The 24,859-nt window shown below is 39.6% G+C and overlaps 2 protein-coding genes across 4 annotated transcripts; one reads left to right on the top strand and one right to left on the bottom strand.

Annotated features, from left to right (window-relative positions):
- Positions 1 to 559: 559 nt before the first annotated feature.
- Positions 560 to 11,099, top strand: LOC103462169 (uncharacterized). Of its 2 annotated transcripts, none has more exons than XR_001777111.2 (18): positions 560 to 788; positions 1,065 to 1,177; positions 1,263 to 1,371; positions 1,472 to 1,565; positions 1,824 to 1,974; positions 2,091 to 2,202; positions 2,438 to 2,563; positions 2,944 to 3,003; positions 3,223 to 3,348; positions 3,426 to 3,581; positions 3,673 to 3,726; positions 5,099 to 5,325; positions 5,396 to 5,475; positions 8,235 to 8,324; positions 8,425 to 8,499; positions 8,581 to 8,685; positions 9,129 to 9,892; positions 10,204 to 11,099. XR_001777111.2 is itself a non-coding variant. In XM_008404781.3 (18 exons), the coding sequence occupies exons 2-18, from the start codon at positions 1,069 to 1,071 to the stop codon at positions 10,266 to 10,268; spliced, it is 1,845 nt and encodes a 614-aa protein (XP_008403003.2). In that variant the 5' UTR covers positions 561 to 788; positions 1,065 to 1,068; the 3' UTR covers positions 10,269 to 11,099. The 2 variants fall into 2 exon arrangements, 1 of the variants encoding a protein (XP_008403003.2); XM_008404781.3 differs by having other exon boundaries at positions 561 to 788; positions 9,129 to 9,234.
- On the bottom strand, positions 10,329 to 24,656 carry smcr8b (Smith-Magenis syndrome chromosome region, candidate 8b). Of its 2 annotated transcripts, none has more exons than XM_081609161.1 (7): positions 24,638 to 24,656; positions 21,411 to 21,726; positions 18,260 to 18,672; positions 15,793 to 16,502; positions 13,920 to 14,333; positions 13,164 to 13,653; positions 10,329 to 12,403 (listed from the first exon to the last, which is right to left on the bottom strand). In XM_081609161.1, the coding sequence occupies exons 2-7, from the start codon at positions 21,594 to 21,596 to the stop codon at positions 11,971 to 11,973; spliced, it is 2,646 nt and encodes an 881-aa protein (XP_081465287.1). In that variant the 5' UTR covers positions 21,597 to 21,726; positions 24,638 to 24,656; the 3' UTR covers positions 10,329 to 11,970. The 2 variants fall into 2 exon arrangements, with proteins under 2 accessions (XP_081465287.1, XP_008403049.2); XM_008404827.2 differs by lacking the exon at positions 24,638 to 24,656 and adding an exon at positions 23,011 to 23,126.
- Positions 24,657 to 24,859: the final 203 nt, after the last annotated feature.

The following is a 24,859-nucleotide window of genomic DNA, read 5'->3' on the forward strand; positions in this document are numbered from 1 at the left end:
GGTTTGGATAAGTAAGAAAGAGGACCCAATAGGTTACTACTTCACTTATTGTAATTTTAGGTTTTACTCTTCACTCAGTTAATTTCTATTGTTCCATTTGACAACAAACACGTCTCAGGGATTAAGACACAGGGAGAGGTCATATCAACTTTGACCCAATTCCATCCAGTCCGATACATTCCAATACTATTCAACTGCAAACCGTTAAATTTAATTGAAAGTATATTATAACATTGAAATCTGTTAATTGTTTAAACCCATTTGGTAAGAAGTTATTTATACAGAGAACATCAGTGAATTCCAAAGATGCAATAACTGCAGCACTTCAGTTAGCAAATACATATGGTGACAGTGAAAAAGTTCCACTGGTTAAAAAGAAATCTTCTGCAATCTGTGATTGATTGGTGGCCATCTGGGACTAGAGGACCAGAAATTAGTCTTTATAGGAAAAAAGATTAAAGAAACCATATTAAATGGCCACCCATGTCCAGTACAGTTACACATGGAAGCATCAAAGTAAGAGTTTTCAGTGGGTAGGAAAAAAAACATAAGCAAAGAGCCTGGAATACTTTCTATGGGAAAGAAAAACAAAGAACACAGTGAAGCAACATAAATTAAATAGAATAAATGCATTAAAGGAAAGACACACGCTTGTGTACAGTAGGTGGCGGTGTACTCAAAAGGCTGTTCACGAGCCGACAGTTTGTCAAAGAAGAAGAAACCACATCCTCCCAAGCTCAGCAGGCGCGGAGAACAAAATATTTCTGGGGCGTTGGAGTTATTTTCAGGTAAGCAAAATTGCTAATTAAATTTGTTTACATTTTTAAACCATGGCAGTGAACGTTATGTGGAAGAATGAAATACTTTCTTGTACTTCGCGCGATGTTTGCTTCGAATGAAAATAGCGTAGTGTTTAGAAAGTAATTGACGTTGCCGAGACCTTTAAAAGCCATTGCAGCTGTTATTCTGGCCAAGATGGTGCGAGAGTCGGAACTCCTCTTTGTAAACCGAATCACTGTCGTTTTTTTTTTGTTTTGTTTTTTTTTATTTTTTTTGCCTTACAGATTTATGATGGGGACCTCAGGGAAAAGTGAGGAAATAATCATCCTCAGTGATGACGAAGATGATAAAGACACTTCCTGCCTCATTGTGGAAGTGGAAGCTGTGAAGAAAACCGGTAACGTTGCTTTTACAAACCCTCTAATATTTTTGATAAGTTTGTCTGAAGGCATCCAACAAAAAGTTGATCCTTTTCTTTTCAGTTGGTGTTCTACCTGTAAGCCCCCAGGATGAAGACCTGGTGGTCACCTTCTCCCGTCGGCCAGACGTGCTTCCTCACGCCCGTTACGACTGTCCCATACACCCTTTTATGTGAGGAAACTCTTCCACAAAACCAGTAATGCAGATCACGGCGTTTAGAATAATTTAGTGGCTTAGCAGACAATCTCTACTTGTTTTCTGTCCTGCTCAGGCCTACAGATTGTGAGAGGACTGCTCCCATGGCCAATAATCAACTTATTTGTGATCAGTGCTTCTGCTATGTCTGCGACAAGCTGGCGTCACTGGTGCGTGAGGATGATGTCTTTATATCCCTTACTAGAGATGCACCGATCAAGCTTTACCTGGTCAATATTTTCAGTTTTTCTGTAGGTTTTATCTGCTGATTTAGACTTATTTCTTCTTCAAAATGTCAGCTTTACAAATCTGTATATCAGGGACCCCTGCTCTTACTCCTTGTGGGGCCCCTGCTGCACCTTTTTAGATGTTGTTCCTTCAGTAAAACGCCTGATCATCTAACGGTGTGTGTTGTGGTTGTGTGTCAGTGTGGGATGTGGTGCTGCAGTGGAGAGTGTCACTGCAACAGCCACAACAAAAGTGACTTCTGGAACGGCGTTAGGAACACGGCTCTGCTGGGGGAACTGCAGAGGTTCAATCTCACCCTGTCAGAAGTCGACCATCGTCTTCGTAATGCAGGTGCAAAACGTCATCATGTACTTAAACGTGTCTGATCATTTTAAATGTTGCTTTTATTAATGTTTCCTTCCTTCCTTTTTTTTTTTTTTTTATTTGATTTTTCAACTCCTTTTCAGACGCGATGTTGCAAAGCTTTAGAGGCAAACTGTCGGCTCTGTTTTCCTCCATTACGTTGGATCAGGCGATGCTGCCAGATTACAACATGAGCCAGCAGGACCTGAGCTCCAGGTGAGCTTTTTAAAACAAAACTTAAACAATATATTTCTGTGTCTTTGAAAAAATTGCTGAACGAGTAAGCATTGCCTTTAGAAGTGAAAAGTGCAGCAATAATCTTATTTCAGTTTTCAAGATTTTACAGGAGACCTACTTGAAAAAGTTGAGAAACTACAGATGACATTATACCATTTAAAAACACATAATAAGCTAACTTATTCCTGTTTTTTTTTTTCTTTGTGTTTCTCAGGTATGGACCTGTGGTTGAGTGTGTGACCCAGTTCCTGAATAAAGCCGACAAACAGAACAGTCGGGCTGCGGCCATCATGCAACTTGGAGCTGCTGAAGAGTTTATGAGACATTTTCAAGTGTTGGGGTGAGTAAACTGGAGGCGGCTTCTAAATTTAACTCAGGATGTGGGATTTGTTAGGTTTAAGGACCAATGATGGAAATGTGGAGTATTTTTATATTTCCAGTCATTATTCATCATCTTGTCTTCGTGTCGTCTCCGTCTGTCTACCCATCATTAGTTCATCTGTCTGACATCCCATGATATTTGCAGTTGCTGTCAGATCTGAAATTCCTATAGTAAATCATAAAATAATGTCATATTTGTACTTATAAAATAGGCCAATAATGGAGTTCAAACTCTAATTAGAGTCTGGAAAAGTAGAGAATTTGGGAATTAAAGTCATCAGCTGTTAAACTCACCTTCTCTTTCTCCTTCACTCCATTTTCTTTCTTTAACATCTACAGGTTCATGGGTTCATCTTCAGCTGCTACAACCTCTGAGACTATAATAATGTTACTGCACAGGTAAAGAATAGTGATGCAGCATTATTAAGTTTGTATATTTTATAATCCTTGAGGAATTATTAATATTTTTTTAATTTTTTGGTAAACACACTTTGGTGCTCAAAAAGAAACATCTGAACCTGACATTATTAGCTACAAACACAAACTTGTTAACATATAATTAATGCTTTTTTCAGTCATTCTATTGGATAACTTTGCTTTTTATGGTATTTTTTCCAGAGTAATATCATCAGTACAGAGACGTATAGTAATGGGTGACATTACGCCATTGTTTATGCAAAAACTGCAAGCATTTTACCAGAACAGGATACAATTCCCAGCTGACATGAGGCAACTAAAAAACAGGTGTGTATCAAAGCATTTTAATTCTAAAAGTTCAAATCCTTCATATTTGGATGTAACTCTTCATCCGTGTGCTGCAGTCTGACCATCCGACCCTGGCAGGACGTCCTGCTGGTGTCGGTGCTGAAGGGGCAGAATGTGTCGGGCTTCCGGAAGGACAAGGGCAAGAAGGACGTCCTGCTAGAAACCATTTCTGTGGTCCTGCTGAGAACTGAACTGCTCCAGCTTCAGTCCAGGTTAGCATGTGTGCTACTTCGTACTCGTGTCAGTATTTGGACATACACTCTGGAGGAACGATGAAGAATCCCGTGTTTTAACTGTGTGCAGGTACAGAGAGTTGTGTCGGTACCTGCGAGTCGTCCTGACCGATAACGTCACACTGTAAGTTTAACCCACATCCTGCAGTATAAATATAACCAGTGTGTTTAGCATTTTATGGCAACAAAATGTGTCAAGTTCCAACATAGCAGCAGCATCTCACTGAAATGCTTATTTTCAGTGCTGCACCGATTGCAGTTTTCTGGCAGATCGCTGACACCCGAGCTTTAAAAAGCCTGACTTGCCGATTCCGAATTTGGCCAATTTTTTTTGTCTGAAATGTTGCTGAATTGGCAACATCGAGGTAACTATTGTTAACCGTAAATGTGCAGATATGACCTGGTGGGCCGGACTGTCAATCAAACCTCTCACACAGGAGAGCAGGACAGTGGCTGATTTTTAGACCTTTGCCGAGGTAGAAAAGATTGCTGGATGAGATCAGCTTCAAATGTCAAAATCAGCCAATCACCGATCTCCCAAAATTAAGGAAGTCAAATTAAATAAATCGGCACCAATAAATCAGTGCAACCCTATTTAAAAAAACAAACAAAAAAAAAGACATCCAATTGGCTAATTTGTGAATAAATAGACCTTTAAGGAACAATTGATTTGAACAAAATCAGCTGTTATTGGTCCCACTATCTACTGCTTTCAATGAAATGAGATGTTTGCTTTACTCTGTTAGTTGATTCATGCCGTACACTTCATGACTTCCTGCTTCCTTTGGGTGTAAATATAATGTGACAAAGAAACTTGTTTCTTATAGTTTTTCTTTAAAATTGGAAAAATAATATTTATTTTAAGTAAGATGGAAAATGCTTATAAACCAGGAAAATGGCTTTTCGCTGAGGCTGGCTTATACACACACACACACACACACACAGTCAAAGCAGTGAAGGAAAGGTTTGCAGCTCCTGGAACTGAAGCTGCAGGAGGACATGCGCCTGTTTTGTCTCCATGCACAGTGAGCAGGATGAAGATCCATCCTGGGATTTATGTGACGTCTCAGCACAATCTGGGGATCCATAAAGAGAAAGTTTATCGAGAAGATAATATTTCTACCTCTGCATGTTGTCTTGTTTTCTGATTGGTACAACAAAATGATCAACTTGTATTTTTGAAACCTTAAAGACTTCGTGGTAAGCTTGTTCAATCAAACCAACAGGAAAATTGAAATGTTAATTTCTGTGGTAAGTTTCATGTCCTTTAGAACATATCTCAAGTTAAGTTATCTCTTTTGGAAGAGCAGATTTTGACCCATTTGATCATCCAAACATGTATTTTATTTTTCATTTGTTTGATCTTTATACCATTTTTCAGTTCTACTTGGTTTTGGCCATTTTTGTTTCTCTTAAGCAAAAGCTCGTAGATGGAGGCATGTAAATCATTCAGACACAACAGTAGTAAGTTGTTTTATTTTCTGATTTGGAATCAGGTATCAGCACATCCAAGACCTCATTCCTTTCTTCAAGTGTAAGTTGGGAGAGTTTGGGTCGGCATTGGAAAGCCTCTTTCCCCCAGTCAACCCCCCCGCCTCCCGCTTCACTCCGGCCATTTTCCTCCTCTACCTCCGGATATTTGAGACGGCGACGGCACCGAGGCTGACGGTCAGCCAGCTGGAGCAGCTCTGCTTCTCTGAGGCATCCTGGGAACCAATTAAAGGTCAGAAAAGGATTGTTTGTTTTGGATAAAACGTGAAGAGGAATGGTTTTAACACGTCTCCTGTGTGTAGATGCTGTGCCACTGAAGAGGTCAGAGCTGGTGAAGTTTGCTCTCAAAGCCCAGAGATGCTCCTTGTCGGTCTACTCAGATGTAAGTCTGCTGCTCTTGTTTCTGATGAAATGTTTCATGAATATCTGGCGTATCGCTATGCTAAAAGAAAACACTCTTCAGTTGTCGTGGTTCACGGGACAGAAAAACGCAAGTTAATTATATATTCGAGTGTAAAAACTTTATTTCATTTAAAACTATGATTAAAAGGAATAGAAAAAGCTGTGTGGGGGGAAAAACAAAGTTTACCATTTTCTTAATAGTTAGTAGAACAACCTTTACCATCACTAACTCTTGTTTGATTTTATCTGAATAAAATTAGATTGAATTTTAGCCCAAATTTCTTAAAAAAACAAATTTCTTTATTTCATTGAGATTAGCATGCACTAATTTTTAAATGACTTTTTTTTAGCTTATTGTCCTCTTGACTCTAGAACACTTCAGGTTAACTGTAACTAAGGCCTGTAGCAGCTGGAGCTCCCAGGTCTTCAGCTCTCCTGCGTTTTGCACCTTGTTGTGCTTTTTCTGGAAAGGTCTCTCCTGGAAAGGCTGGCTGAAATGTTTTATACTAATAAAAATACTCAACTGTTGTATAGTGGCCTGATGGGGTGCCACATGGCTCAGTGACAGTCGTTTTTCCCGGTTTGATTCCCAGCTCCGGCCCCGCTCTCTGCATGTCTTCCTCTTCACTGTCTGCCACTAGTGGCAACAAAACCTTAAATAAAAAACTGGTCTGAGGACAGAGCTTAGAAGAATACCTATAAAAACAAAACAAGAACCAAAAATGTTTTGGACAATGAGACCAGAAAACATGAACTTACTTTCCTGAGTCTCAAACACCTTAACCAAACAACCAGGACTGAAAACATTACTGTACTGCACATTTTCCGTAAACTTGTTTTATAAGTTACTTTTTGTCATTTCTTAACTTTTCTTTATCATTGAATTTGTAGTAAATGTTTCTTTTTATATGATGACTCTTATTTTCTCATTATTTTTCCCTGCATTTTAACCTTCTCCTGCTCTACAGTCATGGCCAAAAGTTTTGAGAATGACACAAATATTATATTTTCACATGATCTGCTGCCCTCTGGTTTCCATGTGTGTATGTCAGATGTTTTCATCACATACAAAAATACAATTGCAATCATATTATGAGTAACAAAATCTTTTATTTACAGAATGAGTTAATGCAGCAAGTCAATATTTGCAGTGTTGACCCCTCTTCTTCAGGACCTTCAGGATTCTCCCTGGCATGCTCTCAATCAACTTCTGGACCAAATCCTGACTGATAGCCGTCCATTCTTGCACAATCAATGCTTGCATTTTGTCAGAATTCCTAGGTTTTTGTTTGTCCACCCATCTCTTGATGATTGACCACAAGTTTTCAATGGGATTACGATCTGGGGAGATTCCAGGCCATGGACCCAAAATCTCTATGTTTTGTTCCCTGAGCCAGTTAGTTATCACCTTTGCTTTATGGCAAGGTGCTCCATCATGCTGGAAAAGGCTTTGTTCATCACCAAACTGCTCTTGGACGGTTGGGAGAAGTTGCTCTCTCTCGGAGGACATTCTGGTCCCATTCTTTATTCATGGCTGTGTTTTTAGGCCAGACTGTGAGAGAGCCGACTCCCTTGGCTGAGAAGCAACCCCACACATGAATGGTTTCAGGATGCTTTACAGTTGGCATGAGACAAGACTGGTGGTAGCGCTCACCTCGTCTTTTCCCAACAAGCTGTTTTCCAGATGTCCCAAACAATCGGAAAGATGATTCATCAGAGAAAATGACTTCACCCCAGTCCTCAGCAGTCCACTCCCTGTACATCAGGGACAGAATATCAGTTTGTCCCTGATGTTTTTCCTGGAGAGAAGTGGCTTCTTTGCTGCCCTCCTAGAGACCAGGCCTTGCTCCAAGAGTCTCCGCCTCACAGTGCGTGCAGATGCACTCACACCTGCCTGCTGCCATTCTTGAGCAAGCTCTGCACTGCTGGTATCCCGATCCCACAGCTGAAACACTTTTAAGAGACGGTCCTGGCGCTTGCTGGTCTTTCTTGGGCGCCCTGGAGCCTTTTTGGCAACAATGGAACCTTGAAGTTCTTGATGATGCGATAGATTGTTGACTGAGGTGCAATCTTTGTAGCTGCGATACTCTTTCGTCCCTGTTAGACCATTTTTGTGCAGTGCAATGATGACTGCAGGTGTTTCTTTAGAGATAACCATGGTTCACAGAAGAGAAACGATGATGCCAAGCACCAGCCTCTTATTGAAGTGTCCAGTGGTGTCATTCTTACTTAATCATGACAGATTGATCTCCAGCCCTGTCCTCATCAACACCCACACCTGTGTTAATGGAGCAATCACTGAAACCATGTTAGCTGGTCCTTTTAAGGCTGCGATGAAGTTGAAATGTGTTTTGGGGGATAAAGTTCATTTTCTAGGCAAATATTGACGACTTTGCAATTAATTGCTGTTAAGCTGATCACTCTTAATAACATTCTGGAGTATATACAAATTGCCATTATCAAAACTGAAGCAGTAGACTTTGTAAATATTAACATTTGAATCATTCTCAAAACTTTTGGCCCTGACTGTACATCAGTTCCTTTATTGTAGTGAAAAGCAGCTTGACCTTGTGTATAAATGATGCTGTACCAGGGCATTACTTAGTGTTTCACATACAGATCTTCCAACTTTGCTTTATTTTTTTTTGTGGAAAGAAATGACTAACCCTAATATGTCTTGTATTTATATCCTATAAACTGTGGCAAACTGTTTGATTTGTGTCCGATTCTCTCCTGCAGCCTGAATGTTGGGCCAGTTTACTGAAAGTGGTCTGCTCTCCTCATGGCTCTCCGACTGCCCTGCCTGTACCCAGCCAACAGTTTCTACACGTATGTTCTTCAGTTTTAATAATTGCTTCTGAGACTCTAGATCTGCTATCGATTAATGCTAAATGTCTGAAGTTTGTCTGTCTCGTTCCTGATGGTCCAGGAGTCGCGGGATGCCGTCATAGACCAGCTCAACCAGCAGGGTTACAACATACAGATTTCCCGCTGCTTTCTCAGGGTAAGTTTGCAAAGATATCAGTATTAAATATGTGACTCATGCATATTGCTGTGGTAACAGATCGTGTGCTTTTGTCCACAGACATACCCAGATCAGGCCTTGTTGCTGTTGGTAACAGGAGCCTTGGGTGTCAGAATCCTTCAGGGTTCTTTTAGTCCAGCTCTGCCTGTTCTCAGTGCTTATAAGGTAATGTCTCCCCATATGAAAGCAATGTGCGCTTGTTGCTGCTGACCTCTGGTCGGCACTAGCAGCTGAACACAGACAACAGGAAGCCTATGTTAACCAGAGCTTATTGTCGCTTTAGATTAGGTTTTGTAGGAAGCTGATGATTTGATTAGCATTTTTATGCTAAACTTTTAGGATGATTCACACCGACCTGTTTTTATTTTTATTTATTTATTTATTTGATTGCAGCTGTTTAATATAAATGCTACATTTTAAAATATCCATTTGACAAACATTTAATTAATTTTGGGGCAAATGCAGAAAATACATTTAAGATAACATTCCTATGTGACTTATAAATCTGAACTATTATTAAAACTTGATGTAAGAAAACATTTTATTTATGTATTTTTTTAAACTGAAGCGTGTTAATTAACCATTTTTTGTTTGATTCTGTGTTGCAGGACAACCTGTGGGCCTTTCAGTGGCTGTGTGATGGCATGACGTCCAGTGAAGACCGTCTCCTCTCCTTCCTGAAGGAGATCACACAGGAGTCGTCAAACACACCAGGTATCAGGACATGTTGTCCCTTTTCAAATTCTGAGCTTGTGTTTTCACAGTGAGAGCTCAGATCTGCTCGGCCTGCAGACTTGAATCTTCCTGCTCTGATCTGAACCTGCTTCTGTTTGTGAATACAACCTGCACTCAGATTTGTTCTGTCTCCTGGTGAACTCTTGTGAGCGCACCAATAAGGGCAGCAACGTCACCATCATGGTCTTACTGTTACCAAGCTGAGTGGCCATTTTTTCTGGGAGGGGGCAGAGAAAAAACACACCTGGGTGGTTCCATCCCACGGTGAATATAAAGGCCAAAGTAATGAATTCCAACAGCAGAAGAGGCATTATTATTTATTGAATTGAATTGAAGTGTATCAGGCAATTCCACAGCCAAGCAGCTACATCAACAGGTGTGAGGCAAAGTGCCTGATGCAGCACAGTAACATCAGAGCAGCGGGACTTGTTGGGGTCAGGTAAGTTTGGGCTTGGCAGCCATGGAAACGGTACTTGAAGTAAAAAGTGTAGTGAAGAGAATCTGCTGATGTTTCTGTTTGGGAATCATAACTTCCTGTTCCGTCATGACCGGCTCCAAAACACAAAGCCTGGCCTGGAGGAACCTGACTGACCTCAATCAGTCCTGGAGATCTTTGGGATGAATTCAAGTAGAGATGGTGAGCACTTCTGGAATATTGGTCAGTTATTCCCAGAAACATTCCTAAACCTTGTGGAAAGGTTTAGGAATGTCACTCAGGTTTTCTATGTGTGAAGGCAGACCGGCCGACTTTCAGCTTTCTTGTTTTTAAGAAGGAGTAAAATAAGGAGCCTTGCTCTCAAAGTGAAATTTTTGTTTGGAAGAAAAATATTATGCGTTATTCAGCTGTACAGTTTATAAAAAGGCAAAAAGAAGTGAATCAGGTTCTGTTTCAGCCTGCTTGTGTTCTTTTCCCCAATAATCTCTTTTCTTTTTCTTTTAACTCTGCAGAAAATCAGCTGGTCGTTGATTTCAAGCCCTTCCACGTAAAGTTTCCTTCAGAGGTTCAGCTCTGAAGCTCTAAAGTCTCACCTGGATGATCTTGCCTGTGCTAAGCCCACTTCCGAAAAGGACTGTTTTGTTTTTTTTGTTTTTATCTCAATGTGAAGCCATGTGGAACTTTTGTTGTATTTCTTGCTTACTTTAAGCACCATGACAGTAACGCTGAGCCAACAGTAAGATTCTGCTGTCATGTGCTTTACATTTGAACCTCTGTCTGCGGCGCAGTGGATGGTAGGAATGTGCCTCAGGTGACACACAGGGAGAGAACTCTTTACTCTTTCACACTTTTGTTACCATTTATTAAACTAAACAATTCCCTCAATTCTCTTCATGTAATTTAATGAAACGGGTTTTTGATGCGCTGTACAATAACACTGGTTTTAGATTATAACATATGATGCTTTATACCGTTTGAAAATCAGTCAACTATTTAAAAAACAATTTAGACAAAGCTTAAAATATAACTTTAGAAATTAACTTTAGAACAAACTAATACTGAAATTAAAAGTTCCAATGCAGGTCTGACTTGCAGACATGCACAGCAAAAAGAACAGTTCAGATGGAAAAATAATTATTTTCATACTTTATTTTCTCTCATTAATGTATTCATCCATTTGACTGTTTGTTTTTTCTACTTTCATATTTAAAACCTTGCTCCACGGTGTACAGTTGTATTAAATCTACTTTAAAGATCAACTAAATATTTGCTGAGTGCTGCTAAAGTGGACATGAATTCTGTTTCTGTTTCTGTCTAATGATTTTCTTTCATGTTCATAAGGACTCATACTGCCATCAGTGTTGATTTCTGAGATAATCTGGTTTAATAAATGACTCCAGTGTTTGGCCTTTTTTTTTCCCTGACTTTATTTTCAAAGTAAATCATCCACAATGGAATATATCACATTTATTACATATATAAATAAAATCCAGTAATTTTGCACTCTTTGGCTGCTGTATGATTTTTAAAGCCAAAGTAATGTTAATATATTAATAGGTCAAAACTTTTACAGTCAAAATTTGGCTAATTCTTCAAAATGGAAAATTTTCAGTCATTGTTGGAAAAGGTTTATTTTATGCATTAAAGTTAGGAAGCACAACACTTATGCGGATGCAAGTTGCTGACAGTCGGTGCTAAAAAATGTCTTAAAAATAAACCCTGAGTTTTAGGATTCCATATGCTTTGGATTTGATTAAATCTTGAAAATGTTGCAGATTTTTAGGTTTTCTTTTATTCACTTTGTTTTACATTGTCTATAGTCATGACATTTATTTATTTAGGGTTGCATAGTTTGACTAGCTTAAATTATCAAAATTACAATTTGTTCTGAAAAAAAGGAAATTAGTAAAAAAAAAGCAGAAGTCACAGTACCAGACAAACTGAAACCATACCGTGTACAGGTTATCTTTGCTCTGGCTTATTTATTGATATGTATGAATTTATGATGAAGGTATAATTTAATTTTGATGAACTGGCGACCTGTTCAGGGTAGAGGTCTGCACCAGCTCCTTCATGTCCACCTCCAGGTCAAGCTGATGGATGGAGACAGTTAACATTCATATCCGTTTGAGTCTTAAATGTGCACATATTTATATTGATTTTAACAATCCTTTGTGCACATACAGCAGCTGCTAATTACTACTAAGGCATTGTATGGACATGGAGGGCAGGTACCAAAATAAAAGCATCCTGTGAATCTGCTCTGCTGCTCAGTCTGTTTATGTTGGATATGTGTTCCTGTGAAGCTGCACTGAGCTGTAGGAAAACCTGAAAGGCGGCGGTCCGTGTCCGGTGTGGCGCTGTGTGATCAGGTCAGTCAGAAAGTGCATCACTCGAAAATCATTTTCACTGCTGCAGAGTTGTGGTGCTTGCTGCGAGTCCTTTTCCTCGGCGATGGCTCTGTAACGCTGGGAAGCAGCGGTAAAGGTCTGCAGCAGCACCCGGTTGGCCAGCTCAGTCAGGCAGCTCTCCAGGTGCAGCAGGTAGGTCAGGCCGCGGCTGATGCCAGTGTGAGGGTTGGCTAGGAAGCCGACCAGGGATCCGGCATATGAAGGACAGCGCAGCGTCTTCTGATCCAGGTCCAGCAGAGCGATGTAACGACTCAAGTGAGTCAGAGACTGAAAGATGGAAGAGGATGCACTGGAAGATGATCTGGAGAAGAAAACCAAGCAGGATCTTATGACATATAAAGGTATGAAGTTCTTGCAGATGGAACTTGCCTCTGAATTGACTCACCTATTTAAATGTTTTCTGCGGTGCAACAATAGTTACTGACCTCATCATATGCACACGCATACAAAAGTTTCATGCAGTTTAAAAGCTGCTATTTTTCTAAGAAAGGTCAGCTTTATCTGGTCATGAATACCTGAATTAACAAATTTGTGTGGAAGGACTTCAGAAAGATTACAAAATCTTCTAAATGCATTGATTTGTACTAGAGGTGAACCAATTTATCAGCGCCAGTTTCCTTAGTTTTGGGAGATCGGTGATGGGCCGATTCTTCCATGTGAAGTCGATCTTATCCTCTGATCTTATCTGTTTTAACAAAGGTCTAAAAATAAGCCGCTGTCTTCTTCTGCTCTCCTGTTAGAGGTTTGACTGTTAGATCGGCCCACCAGCTCATGTCTGCACGTCATCCTCTCTACTGGTAACTTTCTTGCTATATTTAACAATATTTTAGACAAAATAAATTGCTATTTTTTTGTCGACATGTAAGGCTTTATAAAGATTGGTAATTGGCCAAAAACTGCAGTCGGTGCAGCCCTAGTTTATATCAAAAACTTCTGGGACAATCTCCTGTCCAGTAATATTTGTTACTGTGACAGGCAGCACCAAACCACAAGAGACAGGAGGAATTAATGTCAACAAACCAATGCAGAGATATGGACGAGTCACATACAGTAACAGTCACCTGTGTATTCCTATGAGCCTCCAGGTGAGCAGGTCGGTCAGCTGGAGGGGCGTGGCCAAACATGAAATCACAGCGCTCCCATCAGCACCAGGAGCTGGCAGGAAGAGCCTCAAGCCGTCCACCAGCTTCCTCACCAGCTGCTCGTCTCCTCCGATGACAACCAGTGGCCGGCCAATCAGCAAACAGAAGATGGCATGCTGGGAGAAGGAGAGCTGCTTGATGAACCTGAGGGCTCGCAGGCCAGCCCTTCTCCTCTTCCTTTTCTTGTCCACACATGTGCTGGTGAGGTTGACTGTGGTGGGAGACGGTGGCTCTGAGCTGCTGGTGAAGCTGGTGCAGTCGGAGAACTCGTCCACACTGAGCAGCCTCACAGGACCGCAGGGCGGCGTGCGCAGAGCAACCTCCGCCAAGACGCTTTTAGGAGCTATTTTTACATGGAGGTCAAACACCGGCCTTGACTTCTTCTGCCTCGACTCCACTGCGTCTCCAGCTGTGTGGAAACAGATTCATGACGTGATTAAAGCAAAGAAAACTGGTAAGCTTTTTAGTACTTTAGGACTCAGGAGTTTGTGGGCTGATGCCAGCAGAACCACGCACTGCACAGTTTATGTCAGGTACAGGAGCTGGGAGGTAAAATCATCAAAAACCTTTTGAAAGATCTTGAGGTTCAAAAATCTCTTAAAAGATTACAGGAAGACCTGACTGCCTGGGATAAAATAATCATATATGTCGTTAAATGTACAGTAAATGTGTTACCTTGTAGCAGTTTATTCATCGTGTCTTTATGGACTTCGTTACTCTTCTCTGTGAGTGAATTGTCTTTCTCTGTAACATTGAATATGATTTCCTCTAAACGTTCTTTTCTTCCACCAGATTGATCTCTTTCCTCCCCGGCAGTAGCAGTGTTCTTCATCCTCTCCTTGAGGACTTCATCAGGCTTACAGCCAGCCTCTGACTCTTCCTCTTCCTCAAATCCATTGGTCAGAGTGTGATGCTCCGCCTCTTCCTCTGTGATGGCGGACAGGTCATCAGGAACGATGGACTCAGTCGTGCTGAGAACCTCGATACTGTCCTCACTGTTGGCACGCCTGGCAGAGGTTCGCAGGCGCCGAATGCCTGCGTCTCCTGCTGCATGCTGGAGAATCACGTCTGTCGTCCCGACACGGGTTTCTGTGGAGAACACAAACTACTGAACCGACTGTTTTCAATCAGATCATTGCTGTAATAAAATGCAATAAAACACAGAGATCTAAATGGATCATTTTTGGAAGTTTAATTACTTGATAAATTGCTAAAAGGCATAGTTTGAATTATTTTCAGATGTGCTTCTGTACCACTGCTGAGAAAACGAGGCACAGATCATTAACTGTACAACAGAAACGAGATGGAAACAACACAATAAACTGTTAAAATGTCCCATTTAAAATTCCATCCATCCATCCATCCATCCATCCATCCATCCATCCATCCATCCATCCATCCATCCATCCATCCATCCATCCATCCATCCATCCATCCATCCATCCATCCATCCATCCATCCATCCATCCATCCATCCATCCATCCTTCCTTCCTTCCTTCCTTAGGGTGCTGGTGCAGTCAACGGATGAGAGTCGGGGTCACCCTGGACAGGTCACCAGTCCATCACAGGGCAACACAGAGAAAGACAGGACGAACAATCACACACACACACCCACACACACACACACACACACACGCACGCACACACACACACACACACACACACACACACACACACACACACCCACACACACACACACACACACACACACACACACACACACCTAAGGATAAATCAGAGAGACCAGTCAACCTGACAGTCATGTCTTTGGACTGTGGGAGGAAGCCGGAGTACCTGGAGAGAATTAACGCATGCACAGGGAGAACATGTAGACTCCATGCAGAAAGACCCCGGGCCTGGAATCGATTCCATTTAGCACTATAGGCTGGATTGTTTCAGAAAACCTGCCTAGAGTCAGAGACTGATGCTGCTTCATATCAGACTGACTCGTCTCTGAAATATGAATTTTGACTAGTTTATCATATAAAATGCTTGATGACAGCCCAGAAGATTATAACATCTATTCTTCATTGATAAAAGTCACAATCAATCATGCAGATATTAAAGATACCATCAGGTATCATTTCCACCAACATGTACAATGGCAGTTAAAATGCAGATGAGTTATTAAGTATAGACATCATCACCCAGCATTTCAAAATCCAGTTTTTGAAAAGCAACATTGAAGAATAAGAATGCTAAACTGAGTACATTTGGATTGATGACATCACAAGAAGCATGGGACTTGAGATTCTGTCAAACAAACAGCTTCTGAAACATTGTGACAGTCTGAAGCATTATTATTGACTTAAAACAAGCACATATTTATTGCTGAAAATATGTTTTTTAGTTACTTTCATCATATCTCAAGTGTGCTAAGATATTTGCACTAGAAATTAGACCAAAACTACTTAGTAAGGTTCTACGTTTTAGCAGTGTAGCTGAAAATACTCATTAAACTTTCTCCAAAAGGCCAGGAGAAAATCTTTCGTATTGTTTAGAGACTCAGGTTTTTGTTTTCCTTCCACCATCACTCTAATAACGTACCTCTGCTGTCGGATACAACAGCCCGTTGACTCCGGTACGACTTCTCCGTCCCGAGAACCTCAATGCTGTCGCTGCTGCTCACGCTGCCCATCATGTCTGTGGACGCGCTGGGGTCAGGGGTCGTTCTCCCACCTCCCCCTCCCTCCATCTTTATCTGTATTTCTTCCACACAGGAGAACAACTCCTCAGCATGCTTTTCTGATTGTCCTTCCACAGCCCCCACAGTGTTCCCCGAGAGCCTCTCTGCTTCATCCTCCTCCTCTTCCTCCTCAGCATCCACAGGGCAGCACAGCTCAAACAGGAAGTTTGTAAGTTTCAGCTTCCTGGACAGTAGCTGTGAGACACGATCAGTTCGCAGGACGCTCCTGTCACCACGCAGACGCTGCTCTGTGTCTGCCAGCTGGTTTTTCACCAGGGACAGGAAGTAGGAGTTGCAGAGCTCCTCCAGTGGCTTCAGAAGTGACTCAGACCTGCAGGAGGCAGTGGAGGGAAGGCAGGGAGAGGACGGCTCAGACGGCAGGTAGGCCGTGTCGTAGGGCAGGAAGTCAGGCTGCTGGAGCTTCCTGTTTGGGTAGGATGTGACCTGGCGAAGGAGCTCTCTGTGGTTCAGGATCAGATGCTCTAAAGCTTCAAGCTCATCAGCTCTGCCTCCTGCTCCTGTGGAGGCAGAGCTGCTGTGTGTGTCCTGCAGCAGGGCCCTCCGTCTGAACCTGCAGCAGTCAGAGGGATTCTTCAGTCAACTCACAATTCCTCACTATTCAGAATTTTATCACAAACTTTGTTCTAAGAAATCAGATAAGCAGGTTTTCTGCACATTTGCTACACCTCCAATTCCATACGTCTTTGATTCTTGTCTCTCAAAAAGAACAGAATAAAATCAGAAAACATTAATGTATTTTCCATATCCAAGCTGCAAAAATATCAAAATGAGAGATTTAACCCTGAATGCTTTTTCTGAGACAGATCTATATGAAAATATATATCTGGAAATTTAGTGCTCAACAACTAATTAGACAGAAAACATTTTAATTTGTACTTTTATCTTCTTCCTGCTTCCTTTAAGTGTAACAACAGGATCATCTCACTCTGTTCTTTCTACTACACACATTTGTCCTCCGTTGTGGACTTTTTTCTCTTTACCACCATATTTTCTGTCCTCCCTCTGCACATGCTCAGAGAACCTGATCAAATCTTGCTCAACCTGAGCTAACTGAACCTTTTTAACTCCTGTCCTTGTATTGTGGCACCATCTACAACCAAAACGCTGCAGTCTGACTCCTCAACCTGAAACCTGTAGGAATCCTTCATCTCCTGCTTCTCATTCACTCACATAATCTGTCTTCTTTTTATTGGCACTGCTAATTTGAAATGTCTCAACACAAACCGTTATAAAGAATTACTGCCACATAAATAAATATATTTAAATCAATTGAACCAATTCGACAAAAACATTTCACATCTTTATCAGGCTGAACTGCGCCTGGAACCATTTTGGGGTTGTTAGAAAATATGAACAATTACTCTTAATTCCAAAATTTCAACAAATATTTCCGTTCAAAATTCCAGATTTGTCCAGCATTTTGATAACATTCCAGAGATTTGAGGACAAAACATGTAGTTGTTATAATCAGTGTATTATCAGACAGTAAACAGAGATATCTTTGAAGCTTCCGATGTGATACATTTATTTTGTTTGTAAAAAGAACACAGGTCTGGTTTAAGTAAAAGTAGGGAAATGACCTGTTTTGATTTTTTAGTGAGTACATATACCTGGAAGTTTTCTGTAAGTAAACCAAAAAAAAACATGATCTATTAGTTAAAAAGAGTTGAAAGTTGTGAAATGAATAATGCCATCCAAATACAAAACATCAAAATAACATTTTCTTCTTTTGTTAACAGAAGCAAAAAGGACTAAAATCTGTTGAAAATGTAAAAAAAATTTCTAATTTCATCCCGTCGTGGAAAAGACTCACAACGGGGCTTCGTGCTTTTCACACGTTTCAAGGCCCTGATTTTCTCTGGTGAACAAACAGACGGTGCTGCTGTACCTTAACCCTCGCAGACCTTAATATGCTGCAGAACATTTGAAAGAATTGGAAAATTTACCAACATAATGACAACCAATTCTGATTGTGTGGAATAGAAGGATTTGGTTGTAGGAATATTGCTTTCTTTGCTTGATGGTAAACCACTTAATGAGGAAATTGGAATATTATTTAATAACTAAAAATAATTCCTCTTTTCATCATAGACTAAGATGAATTTTACCAACAGCAAAGTCTGTTTTTGAAAGTCTTCCTTTGATTGGCTCAAAATACCAATTTGCTTATTTATGCAATTTGTTCCAGTCAGCTTCCAGACTAATTTACTCAAAATGAAGTGGTAACCTCCTGGTTTAATGCAACAACCTCACAAAGCTGAAGCAGCTGCTTCTTTAATTACTGCAAACAAACAAAGAGGAACTTACTCGAGCTCCTGCAGCTTTCTCTGCAGTTCAGAGGAGAACGCTTGTCTGTTTCCAGTCTTCAAGCTGTCAGAGGCCTGAGAAAAACACTCGGACAGCTCAGAGAAGTTCTCCATCAGCTTGCTCTGGTCCGAACACACGTAGGCCATGCAGAAAGGTCGCACCATCCCCCGAGCCTCCAGGTCATACAGGGTCAGGTGATGAACGTACGCAAACGAGTCGTCTGCTGAGTCTCCCAGGATTACCCTGGAGTCCTCGCTGAAATTGAGGCGGGGTCCAGGTGAAGCAGGGGCTGTGTGACCCGGGCCGGACGCCTGGTAGTCCACAGACATAATGCGGACGGAGAAGTGGTTGAGGTCAAACGAGCCGATGACCTTTGGATTATTTGGTATTGTTAAGACAGGCTTTGGACCAACCTGGAAGACAGAAGAGGAGGATGTATCCAATTTATCACTGAGAGCAACAGATATCTAGATTCTTTTCTGAAAAAAGTGACTTGGTCTGCTTTTCCATTTACGTCACAACCAACAGCACCTGTCTGGATTGTAGTTTTAAAGATTTAATGACCTGCTGCGTTCTGCGTGAACAAACAGGCTCCAACTGTTTTTTTTACCTTTAACCTAAACCTGTACTGATTCTTAACTATCAGCTCCACTGCTCTTATGTAATATGATGAGTAACAGAAGGATTTTGTTTCTTTTCTGATTTTCATTATAGCCATATGGCAATTTTATGCATTATAATGTACTGTTAAATTATGTTGAATTAAGATGATGAGGTTCAGCTAAAAGCCCAAACTGTTCTTTTTCTTATAAAGTTTGGTATTGAGTGAAGAAAAGAACTCATGTGTGAGTTTGTCTGTGTGGCTGGTGTTTCGTTTTAAGAATCGTTTGAGGAACAGTTCTCTTTTAAAAAGGAGAAATACTTTCTGGAAAAGTGAAGTCCAATCCACAACAAATAACTGTACAATAAACTGTTTTACAAGACATTTTATTAATTTCATACAACAGCAACAATAATGCGCTTTTTTGTTATTTCATTCATTTGTGAGATCATACTGCATAACAACCATGAAACATACATAATTTCATGTTATTACATTTATCCATTCTATAAATCTACCCCACACACTGACATACAATTGCAGGTCAGTGCAAGTTGTATTTGACTTATATTCTGCTTTTTTCACAGAACATAAGTCAAATACAAAACACAATAAGTCAAATGTGGTACAATGATTGCATTATATAAAATAAACAGGGATTTGTTGTCCAGAACATCTTATCCCCTCAAAACAGAAACACTTTTGACTAGTTTTGATTTTACAGATCTGTGGTTTCCAGCTAAATTTATCATCCAACATGCCACCTAAAAATTTGAACTCAGGGACTCATCCTAAATCAACACTGTAAATGGTTATTTTGATTGCATTATTTTCTTGTTTGTTGCAGTTTCTAAATCTCATGAATTAAATGATAATTTATTGTTTTTGAACCAATGTTTTAGTTTTTTCATTTCTGTAGAGACCGCTTCTGAGAGTTGTTGGACGTTTTCTCCAGCACAGACAATACTAAGTATCACCTTCAAATATAAGGTATTTTAGCAGGTTTGATACTTTGAGTGTGTCATTTATATATTAAATAAGTTGTGACTCAGCACTGACCCCTGCAGGAACCCACAAGTTATGATGTTTAATAAATCTGATTTCTGATAAACTATAAACGGTATAACTATAAACTTTATAAACTGTTTCCTTTGTCCAATGTATCTTCTACGGTAGTTTAATTCTACCCCACTAATTTCAAAACTTCACAGTATTTTTAGTAAAACGTCAGGATTGATGGTGTCCCTACTTTGTCAGTTTTAGAAAACTGACAAAGTAGGGACATATATCTAATGTATAATTATTAAAAATTATTGACAGATTTAAACAAAGGAATGACTTTTGCCATTTTCATAGTATTTGGAAATGCTCCAGTAAGAGTCATGTTAATTCCATTCTGGTCCATTGATTTTTTTTATTCTTATATTGATAAATTATTTCAATAATTTATTTTTTGTCTATATGACTCAAGTACATTGAGGATGTATTTCTCATTGTCCCCATCATCCACCATTACAAAATATTCATCCAGGGTTTTGTCAAAAATACGGTAATTAAATTATTATTAAGGGCGAGTACTATAGGAAGAATTCTTTCTTATGAAGCTATATAATGTCTTCCATATTCCCTAATGTTTTATGAAGCCTAAAGAAGGATAATAATCCTTCTTATATTTTCTAATAATAGTTCATTTATTTTTATAGATTTTATGTTTTTACTTCAAAAGTTCTGTATTTTATCAATTCTTTATGTAGATTATTCTTTTTCTTACATGCATTTTGTAATCCTTTACTAACCCAAGGTTTATCTTTGTGTTTTTGCCTATAATTAAAAAGGACAGTTGGACAGTTTTTATTGTACAGTGATTTGAAATATTTTTGAGAAATAGCTCAAAAGCTTTATCAATATTGTGTTTTACGATCACAAGACTTTACAGTTCTGTGTTTCTGAATAACACACCGGATTTAGACAATACTGATTTAGAACCAGATCACATTTTTAGATGTCATGTTGATGACATATTTAGCTGGAAACCACAGATCTGATGTTATTCTTTAGTGTATGATGTTTGTGCCCTAAGTGTACTTTCTGTAGATCCCTTCAAGGATCACCAACACTGACAGATGGACACATTTATAAGAATTTACTTTCCATATAATTAGTATTGTCAATTTGAGTTTAATTTATTTCTTTACTTCATTGATATACTTATTTATTCACTTATTAATAATTCATTTTTTCATTTATTCTACATAACCACTTGTTTATTTTATGAATAATAGCACATGGATTTAATTATGAATTCATTCAATCACTTTCTTGTTTATTCCATCTCTATCATTTTCTTATGTATGAATTTTATTCTCTGTTTATTTACTTATTCATTCTCTCGTTCACTTATTTCTTTAGTAATTGATTTAATCACTCATTTTTGCATTTCCCTTTTCATTCATTTATTTCGTTATTTGGTTTTTTTTTTTATTTATTTACTTAAAACGTTTATATAGAATGACCGACTGACTCCAACCAGCCTGAGTCAGTCGGGCTCACCTGCTCTGAGAATTCAGCCACCAGTATAAAGTCCCGGTGAAACTGGGCTGCTGTGCTCCAGGGGTTGTGAGGCGGTAAAAGGCGGACAGAAAACTCCTCAGGCAGCGTGTGAACCTCCGGTTCCTCTCCTTCCTCCTCAAACCCCCCGCTGCCGGTGAAGGGCAGCAGGTCTGGTGAGCCAATCATCTTCAGTCGGTGGCGGCTCAGCCCATGGAGGATCCCACCGTTGACTTTCACCTTGAAGAAGCAGCAGCCGCCGCCATGCCGCGGTGTGGAACCGCCTCAGCCCGGCTCTCTGTCAGTGAGTCAGCTGTTTCTGTTGGACAACATAATAACAGCCGGAGAGTTACAAACAAGCTGCGCAGTTATTTTCGGCCATGGTGCGACATGGATATGCCAGAAGCTGAAGCAAACGGAAACTCCGACTTATCAACTTAGCTGCTGCGGTCTTTGACACGCTAAAAAAAACTTTACAGTGTGAAAATCACGCTGAAGTTAGCGTCTGAATTCTAGCTTCAGAATCGGTTCTTCTGAAGGCCTTTCAAATAAAGGGCTATTTAATGCCTTCAGGCTTAAAAAAACGTTAAACAGTTTGAGATTTGAGTGACAGAACCAAAAAGTTAGACCGTTCAAATAATATAACATAAAATATAATATGGCTGTGCAGTGGCGTAGTTGGCAGTACTCTTGCCTTGTAGCAAGAAGTTCTTGAGCTCAAATCCCTGTGCATGAGTAGATTCTCTCCAGGTTTAGACAGTGGATTTAGACAGTGTTTAAACTAAACCTGTCTAAACCCCTCCCGCCCTCCAGGAAAAGGACTGTCAGGTTGATTGGTCTCTCTAAATTTTCCTAAGATGTGTGTGCATGGTTGTTCGTCCTGACTGTCTCGCCTGTGATGGCCTGGTGAACTAATCTGTTGATCCCTCATGTCCCCACAAGGATAAGTGTGCTACATAATTAATAGATAATATATATTATTGTTGTTTTTATTATTATTAGGCCCAAACAGCAAAAGCGCTGTGAAGACCTAATGTAATAGTGTTTATTATTATTATTATTATTATTATTATTATTATTATTATTATTATTATTATTGATCTTTTCATGCCTGAGTCCTCTCTGGATACTCCAAACATGTTTGGTCAACTGGCCACTCTAAATTCCCTTGTGGTCTGAGTGCAGGGTGTATCTGTTTGGTGTGTTGCCATGTAATACAATGGCAAACTCAATACCTCTGTGGTCTACTGTACCACAGAGGTAAAGACTGTACTACTATACAGTCTTTGTGAGTATCATCATCTTCTGCATGCATTTGACACTGAACATTGTTGGAATTTTGTGGTGAGTCACTAATAACATAATGGCAATGGTCCCAAGATGGATCCTTGTGGAACCATGTCATAGTTTTGAAAAGTTTTTTTGTAGTCTGAACTTTAACACACTGCTCTTGCTTTTTCAAATATGAACAAAACCAATAAGAGCTTGTTGTAAAAATAATTAACTCTTTAAAGTTTATTTAAAACACTGTTATGAGTAAAAGTTTTGTTCATTCCAGGTTTTATACATTTAAGCGTTGACATTTGAAAAGGGTGATTCTTACCTTTTTTCACCTTTTTGCAGGCTCTCATTTTTTCAACCTTAATGTTTTGAACACCAATGGAATAAATGTTTAGGGAAAAATGTGCAAGTTCTTCACTAAAGCGGAAGTTTAAATCAGATACCAACTTCAGTGTCGTAGTTCCCTGTGGCTGCAGTCATGAGGCTTCCTACACAACCTTCGTCCCAGGATTTCTGTTCCTCTTTCGCTTCTGTTTCGAGGTAGAAAGATTTTACACCCAGAGGAATGAAAACATGTGATGGACTGGCCTTGCGTCAAGTCGCATAAGTGAAAAAAAGAAATGTTTCCGCTTTTTCACTTTCAAAGCAAACAAGCCTCCATAAAAAGTCTGGAAACATAGTTTAGAGATTTTATAACTGCTCTCTTTGCGGCACATTATGAAAAGGACCATTAACAGCGGTGTTCATCTCATGTTTTCACCTTCTTTTCAACTCCGTTCTAAGTCAGTTATGATCAAACTGATGTCAATCACACAATCATTAGGAGTAATATGTAGCAGCCAAATAATACGTTTAAAAATTTTTTTTCAAGCTAAGAAAAATAACGTTCAACCTGCACTAAAGGATATGCGGATTCATTTAAATAAAAATACTAAATAATACATTTTACAGGGAATCTGCAAAACGGAGCAAAGAAAACAATATCTTATTTTTTCATTGATAAATAATCTTCTCATTACTTTGTGTAGTGGAGATGGCAGCCACAGTCTGAGTTCACATTCAAATTTATTGACATGTTTATTGTTTGCAGCAGCAACAAAAGCACAAATAACATCCTGATGACAGGATGTCACATGCTAAACTACTGCTTTCTTTATGGAACAGGTTCTTCCTGTTCTGCAACGTGATTGGCTGTTGTTGACTGATCCAACTCTTTGAAAGCCTCCTTCCTTGAGCTGTAGAACTTTGCTCATAAACTAAGGCTGTCACAAAGCAACAGCTTAGTTATTACCCATTTCATTTTTTTTATGTATGATTCTGAGGCTATAAACAGGAGATAATATTCAACCACCTTTATTGGTACATCGGTTTATACAAATATGTGTGAAAGACCTTTCTATTTCTCTGAAGTGAAATATAACTGAGCTCCTTTTTACCTCAGACTGAATGATGACTGAAGTTTATCTTTGCACAGTGAGGAGGATGTTAAAGGCTTAAAACATCACAAAATCTCCCTGCTGGAGAACTTCAATGTTCCCAAGTCCATCATACACCATAGATGCCATCTAATTACTGATTTTTGGGGGAGACAAGAGAAAAAAAACTTCTTTCTGGCTGTAGTTCCTCTCATCATGTCACCACTTGTGTCTTCTGGTTCTTATTATAGACATTTATACTTCTTAAACAAACAACCACTTATAACTTATGACGCTCTGAATGCATCACATCCTCATTTAAGTTTCCCTTTATGCTTTACCTTAATGTCAGATGTATGGCTCCCCCTGCTGGCCCCGTTGGTAATCTTTACAGCAGAAATTCAGTTACGGCTTAAATTAAATGGTAAGTTTTTTTAAATGGGTTTATGGCAGAACTATGATTAGAATTGTTTCATTTCTAGATATTAAAATTTCAAATCATAATTTTTAACTGGTGTAAAAGAATTAACTTACTGTAAATAGATATTTTAAGACAGTGGTCCCCAAACGTTTTCCTGTGAGAGCCACATAACTTTCTCTCTTCCTCTCTTCCTCTCTTCTTCCTCTTTATTCTTTGCAAAGAAACTCTTCCTTACATTTTTGCTTCCTCTTCTCTGTTCTTCTTCCATTAGTGCTTGTAGTGCCGTCTCGTTGCAGAGAAACAAGCTCAGGGCTCCGTTAGTCATTATAGTGAGT

The sequence above is a fragment of the Poecilia reticulata genome, chromosome 1 (genome assembly GCF_904066995.2).
Source record: "Poecilia reticulata chromosome 1, P_reticulata-male-v2, whole genome shotgun sequence".
In the NCBI taxonomy this organism is placed as follows: Eukaryota; Metazoa; Chordata; class Actinopteri; order Cyprinodontiformes; family Poeciliidae; genus Poecilia; species Poecilia reticulata.

Bases quoted from the DNA above. Each gene is read 5' to 3' on its own strand.
- LOC103462169 (XM_008404781.3), top strand. From the start codon at position 1,069: ATGATGGGGACCTCAGGGAAAAGTGAGGAAATAATCATCCTCAGTGAT. The intron at 5,326-5,395 runs GTCAGAAAAGGA...TCCTGTGTGTAG, and splicing joins ATCCTGGGAACCAATTAAAG to ATGCTGTGCCACTGAAGAGG. The intron at 8,325-8,424 runs GTATGTTCTTCA...CTGATGGTCCAG, and splicing joins CCAGCCAACAGTTTCTACAC to GAGTCGCGGGATGCCGTCAT.
- smcr8b (XM_081609161.1), bottom strand. From the start codon at position 21,596: ATGATTGGCTCACCAGACCTGCTGCCCTTCACCGGCAGCGGGGGGTTT. The intron at 16,503-18,259 runs GTAAGTTCCTCT...TGACTGCTGCAG, and splicing joins AGAAAGCTGCAGGAGCTCGA to GTTCAGACGGAGGGCCCTGC. The intron at 12,404-13,163 runs GTGACTGTTACT...TTTCTTCTCCAG, and splicing joins AGGCTCATAGGAATACACAG to ATCATCTTCCAGTGCATCCT.